An 18,730-nucleotide genomic window follows, 5' to 3' on the forward strand; every position below is an offset into this window, starting at 1 on the left:
AAATGACTCTGGTGGTGCCTATAGCTAAGCGCAAAACCAGAGGAGACCGGGCTTTTGCCGTAGCGGCTCCGAGTCTCTGGAACAGCCTTCCTCTGAATGTCAAAATGGCCCAGTCCATTCATGTTTTTAAGTCATTGTTGAAACCCCATCTTTTTGCTTTGGCTTACAACACAAGTTGAGCAGATCCCATGTATTTTATTACTATTGTTTTATGCTGTATATCTTGTGACTGCTTTTACATTGTATTTTATAATGTTTGCTGTACAGCACTTTGGGCAGTTGTAGCTGTTTTGAAATGTGCTATATAAGTTGACATAACACAAAACTGTGGAACCATTATAAAGTTCTATGGCTTACACCAGGGGTGTCAAACTCATTTTAGTTCAGGGGCCAAATGCGGAGTAGTTTGATCTCAAGTGGAATTTTGTGGAAATCTTTGTGAGTAATTGCAGGATTTATTGAAATACTTAGAGTTCTTTCCACAATTTGGAGTTAAAAATGACTGCATTCTAGTAATATAAGCATGGGGAAACTGTAAGCCTCTAAAAAATATTCTGGAATTATATTATATTTGTGAATTTGAGACATCTATAACTGAATTATTTGATATTAACTACAATTAATGTTTTATCATTTCTACTGTCTTCTGTGGGCCAAATTGGATGCTCTTAAGGGCCAGATTTGGCCTTCGGGCCTTTAGTTTGACATAAGTGGCTTATACATATGTAATTAACCAATATTAAAATATGTTTCATATCAACATTTTTTCCACTACCTGTCGGTTCTCTTGAAAATAATTTTACCATTTCGAGGGGAATAATGACACAAAAAAAAGCTCAGACACCCCCACAAAAAATATTATTACCAATATTGTCATAGATAAGAAGCCTAACAAGGTAACCAATGGATGCAAAACAAATAGGATGATAGATCATTGTTTTTAGTGTATTTTTAAGCTGATTTAATACATGGTCCAAACTAACCTGTTATCAAGATACTAACAGAAACCTAACACAAGAGGAAGGTTACGTTTTATTGCGTTATTTATTAAAGGCTCAGTAATTGTGATTAATTGAATTTGAACTTTAGTAATTGAGACAGTAACTGTAATTGACTTTCAGGAGAAAAATAATAATTTCAATTAGAATTGGAATAAAATGCCAACAACCGTAACCATTTAAGAATGTAACTCTAACTGACTTTCAGGGCAAAAATAATCATTTTGATTTTAATTGCAATTGGAAAAAAAAATGCTGGTCAACGTAATCGTAATTGAGTTGTAATTGAAAAGGAATAATTGAAGATGCCATTGTAATTGAAAAAAATATCCCAACCCTGCTACTGACCAAGAAAAGTAAATAAAGCCGATTCTGTCAATACATGGAATATATTTGACAATATATAAATATGGCTTCAGAGAACCAGTGGGAATATCTCCTCAATAGGTATTAGCAGTAAAATATACATAAAATATTGTGCTATTGGCCTTAATTTCATTTACTTTTTGTCATTTGATATAAATTAGAATAAATGACAATTGAGACCTTAAATAAGTAACAATAGTCACATTTACTCTGTCTCAGCAACTACTTCATTACGATAAGTCACAATGTGATGGAACATTTATTCCTTGTCTCAAGGTTAAGAGGCTTGTCCACATTAACCGTGTCTCCAATATGATCTCATTTATTTTACCCTCCCTCCTCTCTGCCATCTGTTGACAAGCGCACAGCAAGAGAGAGCCAATAAAAAAATCCCCCTTAAACCAGACACACAGCAGTATAACAACAGCCGCTGCTCATAAATTCCTTCATTGTATGGAAGATAAATATGGCTTCTCCACTGCTGACTTTTATGGGGAACGAATGAAACAACCTCAGAATGAGATAATTAACCTTAACCCTTCATGTGCAAAGCTTTGAGCTACGATTGTTCCCGCTCTCCATCACTGACTCTGAGATCATCTGCCTCATTATTTACCAATTAATTATCCTCTTAACACACAGCGAAGGGACAGGCTGTGCTCACCCGCATGCGAAATGGGTCATCAGTCATCAGCCAGACATCATCTGCATTACCATAACTGAGGCCCTACATTTAAATATGTATCGCCCCCTTCATCCTGAAGGGGAATTAAACTGAATAATGTTTTGAATAGTAGGAAGCATATTAAGATCTCACATCTCGGCTTAGAGAAACAGTGTGTGTGTGTGTGTGTGTGTGTGTGTGTGTGTGTGTGTGCGTGTGCGTGTGCGTGTGTGTGTGTGTGTGTGTGCTACGCACCCATCTCTTGAAAAACATAGCCATTCTTGGACATGCCAGTGGATGGAGCTTCTGTAAGAGAGAAAACCAACGAGTTACTGTATGTCCTAAACTCCCAAATTGTCCAAAACTTTTCTTGGAATAGTTGAGAGCATTTTCAAAAGCAGACAAAAACTGTGTTTGTGTTAAATGGCTTAAACAGACATCAATGTTTTTTTTTTTAATATTTTATTTTCACCAGCATTTATTCATTTGTTTATCTGTTAGCAGGATTACGACAACAGTGGGTAACGGATTTTGACCAAAACTAGACCTTCAAACTAAAAAGTCCGGAGGCAAAAACCAACCCTTTAGGCAATCCAGTTCAGCCTGCAGGAGAAAGTTAAAAAAAAAAAAAAACATGAGTCATTGTACGTGTAAATTACCAAATAATCCAGCTGTAGATATCTCAGCACTGCTAAATAGACAAATTCAATGAAACTCCACAATATTTGGAGGATCACAATTTCCCCATGCTTTTATCACATGACTCCAGTCATTTTAAACCTTAAATTGTTCAAGTTTCAATATTCCTGAAATTATTTCTCATAATCTCCCCAAATTAAAATGAAATTTGTCACAAAATCAATGAAATTTAAAAGAGAAAATCCTGCAGGGACTGATATCTGTAATGTATTGCTTGGATGTTGTCAGCACCTTACATACTTTATGTATCATTAATACGTCGAAGTTCAAATTTGGTCTGCTTGGGAACACTCTGGCTTCTGGTTGAAATACTGCAATGGAGAAAGACAAGTGGATAAAACGAGGGCAGTATGCCGACATTGTTCAGCTGAAATCGGGTGTGTTTCCGGGAACACGACGAACACGCTAACTCACTTGAAATGGCACCACCCGAGAGCAAATCTCACTGTGACAAGAAAGAAAATGTCCTTAGTGCAAACGCAGTTGACTTCGGCATTCAAGCAGCCTCTGCCGAGCAATTCAGATCTGGCCAAAGCTGTAACAACTGCCATCGGAGTCTTAATAGCAGCAGATAAAAGCTGTTTTTTGTAATATTTTATGTATTTTTTGTTTGAGAATATTATTATTACCAGGCAGCACTTTACAACAGTATAGTATTTTTTTTTTTGTTTACTTTATTTTCATATTCTATATAATGTTAAATACATCGTTGGTTTACTAAAGATTTAATGAACAAGCAAATTTATGTTTTGCATTTGTAACTACCAGCAGATCTGCACTTACTGCAGACAATGTGGACAAGTACATTTTTCTGGCCAAAAATATGAAGGTCTAAACCAAGGGCTACATGCTGGAACTGTGCTGTACTTTTTGTTTGTTAAAAGCTGTTAACAAGCTGTGAGCTTATTTCTAAAATATTTCATGTATTTTTTGTTTGAGAATATTATTAAGCAGCACTGTACAATAGTATTGTATTTTTGTAACTTTATTTTTAGATTCTGTATAATGTTAAATACATTGTTGGTTTACTAAAGTTTTGAATAAACAAGCAAATTTATGTTTTGCATTTTATTCCATACTGTATCGAAAATTACCGGAACGGTGACCTCAATACCGAGGGGCGTATCGAACCGTGATTTTTGTGTATCGTTACACCCCTAATGTGATCATATATTTATTTCAAGTTGCCCTATTTCCATGTTAGTTTTTTTAAATGCGTGTATTATTTTGTACAGTGTTCAGAAGGTAAAAGAAACTCATCGTAATGACTTCATGAGCTTCAAATAACAACCAAAAATGTCAATTACATGGTCACACTAGCACAACCGCTGTCACTAATCCTGCTTTGAAACACTTCATAAACAGGGTCAACAGGTCAGAAAACAGCCTATTTTGAGAGGAGGTGGTTTGAATGTCATGGTCACGGTGCCCCATGTGGGAAAAACACAAGTCTTATTTTACACCTCTGTCACTGTAAATGCCACCAGATTGCACCGTGAGCTCGGTAATGACAGCCATGCTTAGTTGCCAGCATGCAAATTGACAAGTGTAAGCCATCTGCAGTAGTGTTAATATTACGCCTGATGGACTCTCACTTTGGACTTCTATTGTGTTTAAACAAAGACAGGTAGAAGAGAAAAGCAGGAGATTTTGGGGTAGTTTTTTTTAGTGGCAGTTTCCAGAGGTGAAAGTAACAGATTACAAGTACTTACGTTACTGTAATTGAGTAGCTTTTATGTATACTTGTATTTTTTTTTAGTATATTTCTAAATCAGTCATTTTACTTGTACTTTCTGTACATTTCAAAAGAAGTTACATTTCTACACCCAACCGTTACTGAGTAAATTATTATTTCTTTGTTTTGAAATGAATAACGTACATTGTGAAACACCACGTAGCTCATACTACTTGAAGACTAAAGTGTTTGTGCTCGTCTGTTGTCGGAGTTGTGGAATGCTCACAAAATGATTTGAAGGTTTGTACAAACATTTGTCAATTTAAAAAAAATGTATAGGACAAAAAAAAAAAAAATCTGCCAATATGCTTTAGAATGTCAACTCGGGGTGTGATTTTTAAATTTTGATTTGTCAGTTTTGTCATTTTTAGGTTATTAGAGAATAGTGAAAATTGCGTGGACTGACGGGTTTAGGTTGGCGGGGTAATTAATTATGTAATTATTATGTTAAGGGGTAAAAATATAATAATTTTTCTTACTGCTCCTTTCCAATCATGAAAATGTTTCATTTTGACTGTGATATTATATGATGTAATAATCTATGTTGGTTTGCATTTTCAAGAAAGGAACAAATAAATAAATAAATAAATAAATAAAAAATAAAATAAAATGACCAGACAACAATCAAATGCATCACATCATAGCCGACCAATCAGTTCATAAATGTAGCTATACCTAAAGCTGCTATCCGGAGTTTCTGAGAAACATCTCAATGTCCCGCCCTAAACAGCCTCACTTCCTCCCCCTGCCTCTGCAATCTACCAGAAGCCACACCTCTACTTTTCTGCACGCACATCAGGTCCCACTGATATATGTCTATGGGTCAGGTCAGAGCCAAAATCTAATTTACCTGTTTGCTGCTGTGACGCGCGGCCTTGTTTCCGTGCACAGTTCTACATTCACTTTGATTGACAGTCTCAAAAACAGGAAGTCGAAGCCTATTGAATGGGCATACTGGGTGATCGTTTCCATTTGTATAGGGGTCTATAGGAAGAAGGAGGGACTTAATGTATATGAATGACCAGCGGCAGTAGATCATAGTAAAAGACTACTTAGGTATTTTTTTCTCATTTCAAGAGAATCCTACATAAACATAGATTTCTCAGAAACTCTGGATTTCAGCTTTAAAGCTTGTTTTTTGTTTTTTTTCCCTTTGAATTGAAATCATTGGTGTTATTTTATATAAAGAAATAAATGTAAATTTTGACAAACCTTTTATTTTATACAGATGCCTTTGTGGAAAACAAATTAAGTTTCATTTCATTTCTCAGTTTATACATGAGATGTTTACCGTATGCAAGGGAACATGTGGCAAGATTTACCAATAAACATGGGGGGTGAAAGTTACTAGTATAACTTTTACTTTGAGTACTATTTAATTGAGCTACTTTTTACTTGTACTTGAGTACAATTTCAATCAAGTCACAGTACTTCTACTTGAGTAGGATATATCAGTACTCTCTACACCTCTGGCAGTTTCCGTGTTAAATCTTTTACATTTATGCCTCTAAAACCAAATGAAGCTGAACTTTAGGGATATAATGAGGTCAGAGGTCTCCGTCGTTCCCCACACAAACCCAGTTCTGGCACAAACAGAGGAATTGGGTGAACTGCAGAGCACCCTGCGGTCCGTTCAGGCTCCTGTGATGTTGAGGAGGCCTGGGAATGTTCAGTTTAATCTGCTTTGAGATATAGCCTCATCTCGGGAGGCACTGGGAGCCATATTCTGCCTCAGGCAACAAAAAGCTCCTCTATGCAGCTGCAACCACTGTCTGAGAGATACTAGAGCTGCTGAGCAAACATCAAACACAGCTGGCAGTAGATTTGTCTTGTAACTTAAGGGTAAAAGGATTTCTCAGCATGTGATATTCGTGTTATTGTAGCCAGTTTTTCTTCTTTATCGTTTCACTTGTTATGAAGATATGTTAGTTAGGGGCTGAGAACTAGTAGAAACTTTCAGATCATCAACCTGCAGGTGAACGCTCCCTGATGGCTGTTGCTTGTGTTGTGGAGGCAGCTACTGGTTGTTGTTATTATAAGTTCCAGGGTCAAACTCAGGGAGAGGTTTTACATGGTTTCTCACCACACCAAACAGCTTGAGTAAACACAGCAAAAAAGATCGCTCTGAGATGGGTTATCAATGCTGTGGTGCAACACGTCTGTGATAATTATGTAAATAAAGGGATTTACATCTGGATCAGGTCCAGATGAAACTCGACATAACTGAGTCAAATTTAGATCAGTCGATTACGAATCAAATTTTTTCTTATGATGAGAGACAGTGATCTTTTCATTTTTGAAACTGATCCAGAATCAGCATTTTTGTAAAGAGTACTGCTATATCCTACTCAAGAGGAAGTGCTGTACTCAAAGTAAAAGTTACTAGTAATTACTTTCACCCCCCAATGTTTATTTTTGGTAATACATGTTTTTTAGTTCAAATAACACTAATTCAAAATAAAAACTTATCAGGCTCTAAGTTATATAACTTAATTTATGAACTCTAAAACTGTTAAAATAACTGGCATTCAGTGTTGTTTTGGTGTGGTGCATTACGTTGAATCTGATTGGTTGGCAATGATGTGATGCGTTTTTTGTAGTTTCACAATGTCTGTTGAGCATTTTAAAACAAAAAAAATAATAATTTACTCCATAACGGTTGGGTGCAATTAATTACTTTACTTCTTTTAAAACATGCTTAAGTACAAGTAAAATTATTGATTTAGACAAACACTCAAAAAAGTACAAGTACCTATAAAAGCTACTCAATTACAGTAACGTGAGTACTTGTAATCCATTACTTTTACCTCTGAGAATCAGTATATTGATCTGAATCCCCTCCAACATTGAATGGACTCTTCCATGGTGTAGTGAGGTCAATCCTTGGTTAAAATGTTGTCAAAATCTGTTAAATACCTTTGACGTAAACTTTGATGAAAATTTGTAAATATTCTTTGCCGTTTTGTTCTTTTCATAATTTAAACATGTCCTAAATCTGGTGTTAGCAATTTGGTGAAAGCTGCAGAAACTCGATAAATTATCACACAGCTTTTTGTGCCGTCTCCCAAAATCCTCCTCTCCATTTATAGGGAGTCTGAAAATGTCACTTTTATTGAATCTTGTTATTTGGACCAGGTCAAATAAGTCAATGAGCTATTACCGGCACAAGTTTTCTACCCTCGCAGATATTGTAGGTTCATTGTTGAGGAGTTGAGTTCAAGACGGACAGATTCCAAGCGATGTTTTTGTGTTGAGTGTCCTTGGGCAAACGCTGCGAGTGAAAGACAAGCACTTTGCATGCTAGTTCTGTCACATACTGTAGCTCTGTGGAGGGCAAGTGTCGCCAACAATATAAAGTGATTAGGAACTACTGAATATTTAATAAAGCTCTGTGTAATGTCAAGCCCATTTGCCACTTCTATTACCATTTTCATAACTATTGTTAAGTCATACGCACAAGTTTTGATTTAGGAGTGTGGGAGGAAACCAGTTGACCCAAACCCATATAAACCCCACATTTTAGCAATGATTGTTTAATAATTTTATCTCAAGATTAATTAATTATTCACAAACAAATTTTCATATCGCGCTATTTTTCACCCATCTCCATTTGTTCTAAGAACCCCAAAAACATAGTATTTGAGGTTTATTTTTCCAAACTAGTCTGTTTTCCAGAGTTTTAGCCTCTGAAAAGTCACTTTCTGAACAACTCTACTCAAATGGGCTGATTTGCGGCCTACTTTTGCATATTCATGAGTGGGCGTGTCTATAGATGGGACACTGACTTCCTCCTCCCTGCACGGTGATGTCGGGCCAGAGGACGGCCCGCCCTCCTCCCACCCACTCCGTAGCCAAGCTCATGCTGTTTTATAAACACGAGACAGAGCGTGGGGGCGGGGGTTTTGCCGGTACATACATAGACTAGAAAATACATACATAGCACTGCGCGAAGGACGCTGAAATGCTCACCTTCGTGGGCGTGTCTGTTTACATGTAAATCACGGCAGAGAGCTTCTTGGAGGCGCGGCTTCTCCAGCTCAGTGCCGCGTCAAATTCGTCATCAAAGTGGGAACGCGTCATAAAATTGGAGCGAGGTGTTTCACCCTCTAACTCATGATTGAGGGAATCAATGAAAAAAACACTTTGGGCATGTGTAGGAAGCCCCAATAGCACTTTAATGATGTTTAAAGCACAGAAAAGTTGATTTAGCGTAACCTTTAACCCTAACCCTACCTCAGGAGAAACTGGTCCATGCTTTTATATCCAGCAGACTGGACTATTGTAATGGTCTTCTGACAGGAATCCCCCAAAAGAGCATCAAACAGCTACAGCTGGTTCAGAACGCTGCAGCTCAGGTCTTAACCAGAACAAAGAGGTCAGAACACATTTCTCCAGTTTTAAAGTCTTTACACTGGCTCCCAGTCAGCCTCAGAATAGAATTTAAAGTTCTGCTGCTGGTGTATAAATCTGTGAATGGGTTTGGTCCAGAATACATCAGTGACATGTTAGTCAGGTATGAACCCAGCAGGTCTCTCAGATCTATGGACACAGGTCAGATAGTGGAGCCCAGAGTTCACAGTAAACATGGTGATGCTGCTTTTAGTTGTTATGCTGCAAAGAAGTGGAACAAACTGCCAGCAGAGCTGAAGTCAGCATCCAATGTGAACATTTTTAAATCAAAGTTAAAGGCACTTTTTTTCTCTACTGCATATGATTGAGAGAGAGATTTTTGGTCATGTTGTTGATGTCATGTGTTTGTTGATGATTTTACTGATGATTTTAATTGATTTTACTGGTGATTTTAATTGATTTTACTGGTGATTTTAATTGATTTTAATTGATTTTACTGGTGATTTTAATTGTTCGTATTGATTTTAAACAATTGAATGTTTTATCATGTAAAGCACATTGAGTTGCCTTGTGTATGAAATGCGCTATACAAATAAATTTGCCTTGCCTTGCCTTGCCTTACCTAACCCCACCACTAAATCCCTCCACCTAACCCAAAAAATGCCAACATAGCTCCATAGGTGTCATAATTTAACAAACGCCAAACCCTTATTCATGCTAATGCCAGCGTAATGTCAGCCTTATGTATAACACCTCAAGTAAAGTGTTTCCGGCTTGAGAAAGTGATGTTACTCAAACAGAGAACAATAGTCAGCAACAGGAAGTATGAAGTATGCCAATATCTGATACCAATAATGGATTTGAACACCCTACATTCTAACCAACGCATGCATCACTGAGCAGGCTAATTACAATACATTTAAAGGCCTCTCTCTCATTGGGTACCTTCTTTCAAACCTGAATAATTCTTGTAAGGTTAACTGAAGATTATTAGAAGATTTTGAGACTTTAGGTCCAATGCTACAGTCTTGATGTCATTTCATGGTACAAACAAGGCAGATTATATTCCCAGAAACTCGGTTATCTGTAAACTGGTGGTTTTGTCATTTCTCAAATAAAAAGTCTTTGTAGGGTCTCTAGTAATGTAGGAAAGATGAGGTGCTCAGTTATGAATTTAAGCAAAGGATCTCTCTCTTTTTGTCATTTGATACGACTGAAAATGAATTTTCTTCTTATGCTCTAGCAGGGGCCTAAAGCTTGTATTAATACCAGCCATAATGTACACATTGATATTCTTTGTTTTAGATCAAATAACAGGAAGGAGGAACTACACTTCATTCCACTTCAACACCTTAAATGCTGGGGATCAATGTTTGTCTATCCAGCAGCGGCAGTATCGCCCCAAGCACAGTAATCACAGTCAGACAACTTCAATTCTGCCTGCCTCAGTGCACATCTGAAGAAGAAAGTAATTCCCTTTCAATAAAACATGTTAATCTGACACATGGCTCTAATCCTAAAGGGAGACTGAAAAGATTACCCGGGAAATGTTTCAATTATTGCCTTCAAGGTATAAGAGATTCAATCACATGGTTGATTCCTTAAGGTTTTAGATTTGGTTTTGAGCATCAAATGACACAAATAAACATTTAAAGTTGTACAATTTGCCAGTTAAGGATCATAGACATTTTTCTGGTCGATAATCTTCTTAATCCTTGACCTGTGAAAACACGAGCGGGACTTTTTTTTTTTAACCCATAAATGCCACCAAATGGACAGAGTTTCTCATTCTGCCAAAGACGCAATAGGTCAATTATTTTACAATTGCAATAAAAAGAAAGATTCTTCTTTTCAAATATTTACATACATTTGTAAAGAAAATCCCTCGATGGAAACCATTTGAGATTTCATTAAAACCAATGTGCCATTTAACAGGTGTGATGCTTTCAAAGGATTTAATCAAAGGATGAACACACAGCTTCTATTTAAAACCCTACCAGACCAGTCAAGTTAGCCATTTATTGCCATGTTGTAAATGTTGACTCATATGCTTTCTCGCTCCCCTAGCAATGAAAGCATGCTATCTTATATCCGGTGCCAACAGAATATGAAGATGTAAAGTCTATAAATGGGTTGATACGAGTGACTGAACAACACAAGGAAATGTATCAGTAATTATACATACATTACATGATTCGTTTTACAAATAAATGTGTTATTGGGTAAAGTCTAATATTTTTACTTCATATAGTCTTCCACTTGAAGAAAGATGAATACCCACGTGCTGTAAAGAAAGGCTTCCTCACATGTTTGACCTATGTCTCAGGTTGCACCAGGAGGAAACTTCTCACCCTGCCTCAGGCAAGTAAAACTTACCAGATGGGACGAAATGCAGCACCTTTTTCTCTTCCATAGTCCCAGCTTTTCCTGGTCAAACCCTCTCCAAAGGTCAACCCATCATCGTTTCCCTATACCCTTCTTGAGTGAGTCAATGACTTTCAGACACAGAGCCAACACACACACATAGTGAGGTAAAAAAAATAAAAAATCACCACCCAGAAGCACATGTGGTTAGTAGAGGAGGAAGAGGAGGAGGAAGGGCAGGAAGAGAGTATGAGAGGGTTTTTTTTTTTTTTGTTTCTGCTGGGTCCTTGTGCCTATGAATAGGAGAGGTCTGAGGCTGATCAGAAAGAGTTAGCAATGAAAAATGTGTGCGCACTTGTGTGTTAGCACGATTTTATAACGATTGAGGATGGCGTCGTGTCCAGTATTCATACACCGTGTATGAGAAAGTCTGTTATACACTTTTGTTATGATACCACATAATATATATATATATACATTTTTATCTTTTATTATTGTATCACGGATCCCAGAGGTACCGCTTGAGAAACCTTGAGGGTCCTTGGACCCCAGTTTGAGAACCACTAGCCCAAACAACTCACCAGTCCATCAGATGGACACGCTGTTCATAGTCACTATATAAGTATGGTAAATTAGCATGATAAGGGATTAAAAAACTGACAACACAGACAATGAGAACACAAAGAGGTCCTAATATATTAATCATGAACTAATATTGATCCTCAGGGTAGAAAGGCAGGATACTATAGACACTAAAGACATGTGGCAAGTCCATGCTGAGATGGAGGTCATACATTCACTTTAACGTTTAGAAATTTAGAAACTACAGCAGTTATAACACAGGGTTTACATGTTTGTAAGAACATATTGTACAAACAATATAATCATATTGTTCATCTTGTCAAACTTTATCAGTTACTGAATTGGCATCAAAAGTATCTTTAGGAATAGTGTTGATTAGAGTCAAGTAAGGTGAGCTATAAAAAAGTGAAAACGTTCTATAGTTTTATTATTATTATTATTATTATTATTATTATTATTATTATTATTATTATTATTATTATTATTATTGTGAATGGCCAATGTGAAGAGTTATAATTGTATGATTAAATGTTATTCATAAAGGCTGGAATGTTTTATTCATCATACACTGAACTAAAATTTAAACGAATGTTTTTGTTTTTGCTCTAATTTATCATGAGCTGAATTCAAAGTTCTGAAACATTTTCTTCATACAAAAGACCTTTTTCTCACAAATATTTCATGTGGCCAGCCTAAGGCACACCTGTGCAATAATCACGCTGTCTAATCAGCATATTGATATGCCACATCTGTGAGGTGGGATGGATTGATCACTAACACACATTTTGACAGATTTGTGAACAATATTTGGGAGAAACTGTTTTAGATCTTTGAGTTCAGCTCATGGGAGCAAAAACAAAAGTTTTGCGTTTATATTTTTGCTCAATGTATTTATTAAAATCCAACCCAAAAAAAAAAAGGAAACGTGCTGATGTAATGAGCCACTTTGCCACAGGATGGCAGCAGAGTTCATGTGTTTTATTGCTTGGCTTTTATTGTGGCTTTAGTTGTGATTAGAAACAGCTGGAGCATTGTGACAGGAATATTACAGTAGCTGCAAAAAGTTTGTTTTTTTACCCTTTAATCTCCTTTACATACATAAAGTCATTGTTATCCTGATCTGCAACTGTCAGCTCATAATTTATAGTCACTTCATGGAGTAAATTCAAGTCAAGTTATGGTAAGTTAAAACAGATTTTAATGGTTTCCAGTTTAACTAAAGTTACTCTAACAAAGAGAATGGACTGAGACAACAAACATTAGCATTATTGTATAAACATTAACTGTGATGCATCTGCAATCCAGTAGATGGCAGCACTAACCATGATTCTCTGCCAATATCTACATCACAGAATGAGCTCATATTATATTAGCCCAAAGTTTAAGCATGAGTAAACTTCAATCATTCAGATTTAAATACTACACATAACCATAAAGCAACAGACAATGGTTATCAAAGCTGTTAACTTCTTTTAAATGAGGTCCACATCAACTTCAGGGTTGCTTTGAAAGGAATGGATTTCACTTCAGGAGTTTCGAAGCAATGTCTATACTGTGGGCCCTCGAGCAAGGCATGCCCCAAGAGCCTGGTAGTGAGAGCAAAAGACCAATTTCATTTCTTTGTTTGAATAAAGTATGTTAATTTAACCTAAATAACTTCAGATGGGTGCTCTTACAATTTTTGGTCCAAAGTATTTTTTCAATAAACAATCTGCATTTTTTATTTATTTATTTATTTAAACAATATATCATGACTACTCAAGATCTGACATCGGCAAGCGGCGGCTCGGGGACCACATGTAGCCCTTGGGCTAATTTTGTGCGGCCCCCAAAGTAAACGCCAATGTCTCTAAACAACATGTAAATATACTGAAAAATAACAAAACATTAAATAACAGTAAAATATGTCAAACACAAAGAAGGCCTCATAACCAGTGTTTGGAATAACGGCTTTAACATAACGGTGTTATGTAACGGCTGTTTTTCAGTAACGGGGTAATCTAACTAATTACTTTTTACGCCGTTACAACGCCGTTATCGTTACTGAACATTAAATGCGGTGCGTCACATGTATTGATTGAATAAACTGTTTTCCGAAAGCATCCCTGGCTTCATACTCAGCTGTAGTGAGGAGGTGGCTTAAAAACAAGGTGAGCGAATATGATTGGCTTAGGCGGCGTCATGTTTCATGGTAGCCAATCAGAGTCAATGTTTTTACACATGTGCCAGCACACACACACACACACACACTGCAGATTTGATGAAGCAGCAGAAATGGTGAGTGTTGAGCAGTCTGATGAAAAGTTGACATTTTTAAGGTGGCGATACAAACACTACTTTAAATGAATTGTGGTCAAAGACGAGAACGTGCATGTGAAGTGTTCATTATATCCAGGAGTGAAGACTTTGTTGACATCCGTTGTAAGCAACTCAAATTTAATGAAGCACCTCACAACACACGCATCTAAAGAAATTTAACAGTAACGCAAATAGTTACTTTCCTTTTATTATAGAGTAATTCAGTTACTAACACAGTTACTTTTTGGAACAAGTAGTGAGTAACTATAACTAATGACTTTTTTAAAGTAACGTTCCCAACACTGCTCATAACACACAAAGCAACAACAAAGTTATCCAGAATGAATCCATAAACACACAAAACGGCAACAAAAATATACAAAACGATTCATGACGCACATCAAAATGTATCAGAATGACTCCAAAAACACATAAATACAAAACAAAAGTAAGAGGTTAAGTAGATTTTTCATGGATTACTAAATGAGGTTGTGTTTGAAGGTGGGACGTCAGGGATATTTCGGCTTGTTGTGAAATGTGTAGAGTGATAATTATTGTGTTTTCATATATTTTGGCTTTTAGCAAGGACACTGTAGGGAGTTGAACCCCATCTATTCTGATTACAGTTTGTTGTCCTTACAGATCTGGATCTCCTCAGACCAGAACAGACTCGGTCCGGACTCGTTAAGTGTCATTAATCCACAACTGTCAGATTAGATGCACTAAAAAGCATTTATGAAATAATTTATTAAAGCTATCATTGCGATCCAAACAAATCCGACGCCGCACATCAATCTCGTGCTTCAGCTGACTCAGCGTCACGTGCACGACGCATTGCCTGATGTTTTTTGTTCTCTCTTTGTACGACTGGCTTTCGGCATATGTTAATATCCACAGGTAGGTGAATATAAAATTAAAACTACAGGACTCTGCTTAATATTGGAAAATGAAAATTATGTTTTGTTGAGAGTTGACATGAGTTGAATATGTCTGCTGTCATTGATGTCTAACTTCACCACTATAATCATCAGAAACTATTCAAACTGGTAATTATACAATCTGCCCCGCAGAGATATTTGAGGAACACGCACACACACAGAGTAGAGTAGAGATGTCTCCAAAAACACACAAAACAGCAACATTAATAAACAAAATGACGACAGAGAAACAAACGAAACAAACAAAAAAAACACAAAAATGCCTCAAAACACACTAGGCAAATACAATGTAATCAAAATGCAACAACAATGTGCAGAATGATTCATGACAGAGAAATAAACAAAATAACAACAAAAAATAACAGAAATAAAGAAAAGAACCTAAAGGAAAAAAAAACACAAAAATTACTCATAGTACACTAAGCAACAACAGAATTCATCAGAATGTCTCCAAAAACACACAAAACGGCAACAAAAAATATACAAAATGATTAATGACAGAGAAATAAACAAAACAACAACAAAATATAGAAAATAATTTGTTCTTTCTTGTATTAATGCTCTGATTGATCATTATTCTAAATACTGTCACAAAAATTGATGACATGGCCCTCGGTTCCCAAAATCCCATTTATACGGCTCCAACTGTGATAAAAGTTGCTCATTGCTGCGCTCGATGCAATGTTAAAATTGCTCTGGATAGATTAATGGATGGATGGATGGATGGAAGAAAGGAACTAGGGAGGGAGGAATTTATTCCATTGTGCTATAGCTAGAGAACACAGTGATATCTAATTCACAAATTCTAATTTAGATTTCATAATTTGTTGATATTTTGATTACTTAACATCTAGAATTTACTGCTACAATGTGTGAAAACCATTTCAGATTTTATCTTATCTACGTGTCTTATCTCAGGTACATGATGATCCATCATAAAGTCCAAACTGTTGTTTCTAATTCCAGATTCCTCTCATGGCCCTTTAACGTCACTTTGTAAAACACAATTTACATTTAGGTTACGAAAACAAGATTTATTATAGCTATAATACACCTTTGATATCAATTCCTTTTGGACCTTAGGATAACTACTTACCCCAAAGGTCATATTTGAAAACCAGATTTTGAGCTTCCCATGACCTACCTCTATATTTTCTTTCGGTAATATTAATGTGCTCATTCATCACATGAAACAAACGCTAACACTAAGCTAGTGAAGAAATGAAATGCATCATTAATAAAGTAATGTCCCGTGGTCATGGGGTTTGTTGAAAGTAAACACTGAGGTTGGTTAAGTCTACTGTGAAACATTAATCAAACTCCACCAGTGCCTTCAGGGCAGAGCTGAGGAAAACACAGCAACAACAACAAAAAAAAAAAAAAAACAGCAGGTGGGAAATTTCACAGAAATAAGACATTTCATTTTCTAATTGCTAATGATTAATGACAAGACAAGCTTTTACTTTCTTGAAAAATGAAGGTGCAAGAAGGTCAGGTATTAAGGATGTTTTAGTAGTTTCATGAGCCAGTACTAGATGACATATAAAAGCTACTGGATGGGTTTGCTGGCAATATTTCACAGATGGAAAGAGATAAATATATAACAGAGTACACGTCTTAACTCACAAAGAGCCTTTGGGCTGTCAAACATTAAAAACAGACACACCCTGGCAGACTGATGCCATGCACGTGCTGAACAGTAGGAACATGAACACAATGTGTATCAAAGGGTCTTGTTGATTTAGATGTAAAGCTGTGATGTTGTATATCACATGTGTCAAACTCAAGGCCCGGGTGCCAAATCCGACCCTTTAGAGCGTCAAATCCGGCCCGCTTGAGAAAGTAAAAATGACAGAAAAAACATGAAACAAATTGTAAATTACCAACTAATTAATCTGTAGATATCTCAGGCCCTCCAAATATCACACGACGGCAGTCATTTTCAATCTCAAATTGTTGAAAGAATTCTCAATATTTTTTCCAAAATCTGAAAAATTTTCCATGAAATTTCCCCAAATTCCCCAAATCAGATAAATTTAAGTAAAGATCATGCAGGGACTGATGTACTCTCATAATATGTGGAAGTGCATGCAAATGAGGGCACAATTATGTTGAATTTTCTCTTTTTCCTACCTAAAATCTGTGGGCCACTTAAGCTCAAACTGGTTCGTATTCGGCCCCTCAACTAAAATGAGTTTTACAGCCCTGTTGTATATGGTCTTCATCCTTTTTATAATCATTTTTTGAGGAGATTTACCTCCATGTCGGCTCAAGCTTATCCACATCTAATCAGATGCAAGGCAGAGCTACTGTAAATGGTAAATGGACTTGATTTGTATAGCGCTTTATCACCACACTGAAGCAGTCTCAAAGCGCTTTACATATCAGCTCATTCACCCAATCACTCTCACATTCACACACCAGTGGGACAGGACTGTCATGCAAGGCGCTAGTCAACCACTGGGAGCAACTTAGGGTTCAGTGTCTTGCCCAAGGACACTTCGACACATAGTCAGGTACTGGGATCGAACCCCCAACCTCTCGATCAGAAAACGACCTTCTACCACCTGAGCCACGGTCGCCCACCGTGGATGCTTGTCACACACCTTTCACTCCCCTTAACTGATTAAGGGACTATAAACGACTGTTTACAATAAACTTTTTTGAAATGACGAAGAGAAGGGAAACACGCCCTAAGAGAACATGAACATTCCACACAGGACTGGTCAATGTATCGGCCTCAACCACATCAACATTATTACCCCGATCTTATTCAACCGTTAAATCTCTTTTCGAATAACATGCCTGACATTTAACATGTTCAGACATATGTAAGAAGAAACACATCATATGGAATTAAGCAAAAGCAAGACGAAACAACTAAATTTTGTCTTCAAATTCTTACCTTCAGCAAAACGATTCACCGTAACTTCTGACATCTCTTCAGCTTTCTCTTTAGTCTTCATTGAGCTGCTGTTTTTTAGGCAAACAGACGAAAACTTTTTGGCAAATGTAAAGCAAAGTTCTGTTCACACCGGCCTGAAGTGGTTGGTGTGGATCTCATGGATGAGTTGTAGCCTGAGTAGTCAAGCAAACAGGCCCCGAGGTACAATGGTACCAATGAATAACATCTTAATGTCTTCTCTGCCAATCACAGCCAAGCTTTGCTTTAGGTGCATAAGGTAGTGCTGGGCTATTGAAGAGTTGAGATAAGGCTGATGTGAGAGCAAAGGGAGGAGGGACTACAATACTTTAAATGCGTAGAGAAAGTCTTTGATATTGTAATGACTTCTATTTTGAAGATTAACATTTAAATGCCATGTTAAACCATGGAGTTTCCCAGGGTAGATTTTATTTACTGAAAGTTACTTCAAAGTACAATCTCTACTCCACTCTGTGTTGGTTTTGCATTTTAACAACAGAAAAAAAGTTAGCACTTGTGTGGTAGGATTACTCGGCAAATCTGAGCTCTGTGTTTCTCTTACAAACCACTTTGTTCAGCAGCTGTGTTTGGAAGCATGTTCTACCATCTATGGAGTTAAAATCATGTTTTTACTCACGCCCAATGATTCACAAACAAACGTAGAGTGGTTTTAAAACAAACAATCATTCACCAACTAATGCATTTTGATTTCCAAATGAGAAGTGTACTTATCAAACAAATACAACATGCAAAGAGACATGTCTTCAAATACAAATAAATATTTTTCAACAAAGTAAGGTTCAAACTGAAATC

General features: G+C 36.7%; 1 protein-coding gene across 1 annotated transcript in view; it reads right to left on the bottom strand.

Annotated features, from left to right (window-relative positions):
* The window catches only part of LOC114471451 (sodium bicarbonate transporter-like protein 11), a 37,560-nt gene extending 19,372 nt beyond the window's left edge, over positions 1-18,188 (bottom strand). The window contains exons 1-2 of the mRNA XM_028460274.1: positions 17,900-18,188; positions 2,284-2,334 (exon numbers count right to left, since the gene is read on the bottom strand). Of these exons, the coding sequence (XP_028316075.1) occupies positions 2,284-2,334; positions 17,900-17,960 (112 nt within the window). The 5' untranslated portion in view covers positions 17,961-18,188. The remainder of the gene's footprint in view (positions 1-2,283; positions 2,335-17,899) is intronic.
* Positions 18,189-18,730: the final 542 nt, after the last annotated feature.

This window comes from Gouania willdenowi, chromosome 10 (assembly GCF_900634775.1).
Source record: "Gouania willdenowi chromosome 10, fGouWil2.1, whole genome shotgun sequence".
Lineage (NCBI taxonomy): Eukaryota > Metazoa > Chordata > Actinopteri > Blenniiformes > Gobiesocidae > Gouania > Gouania willdenowi.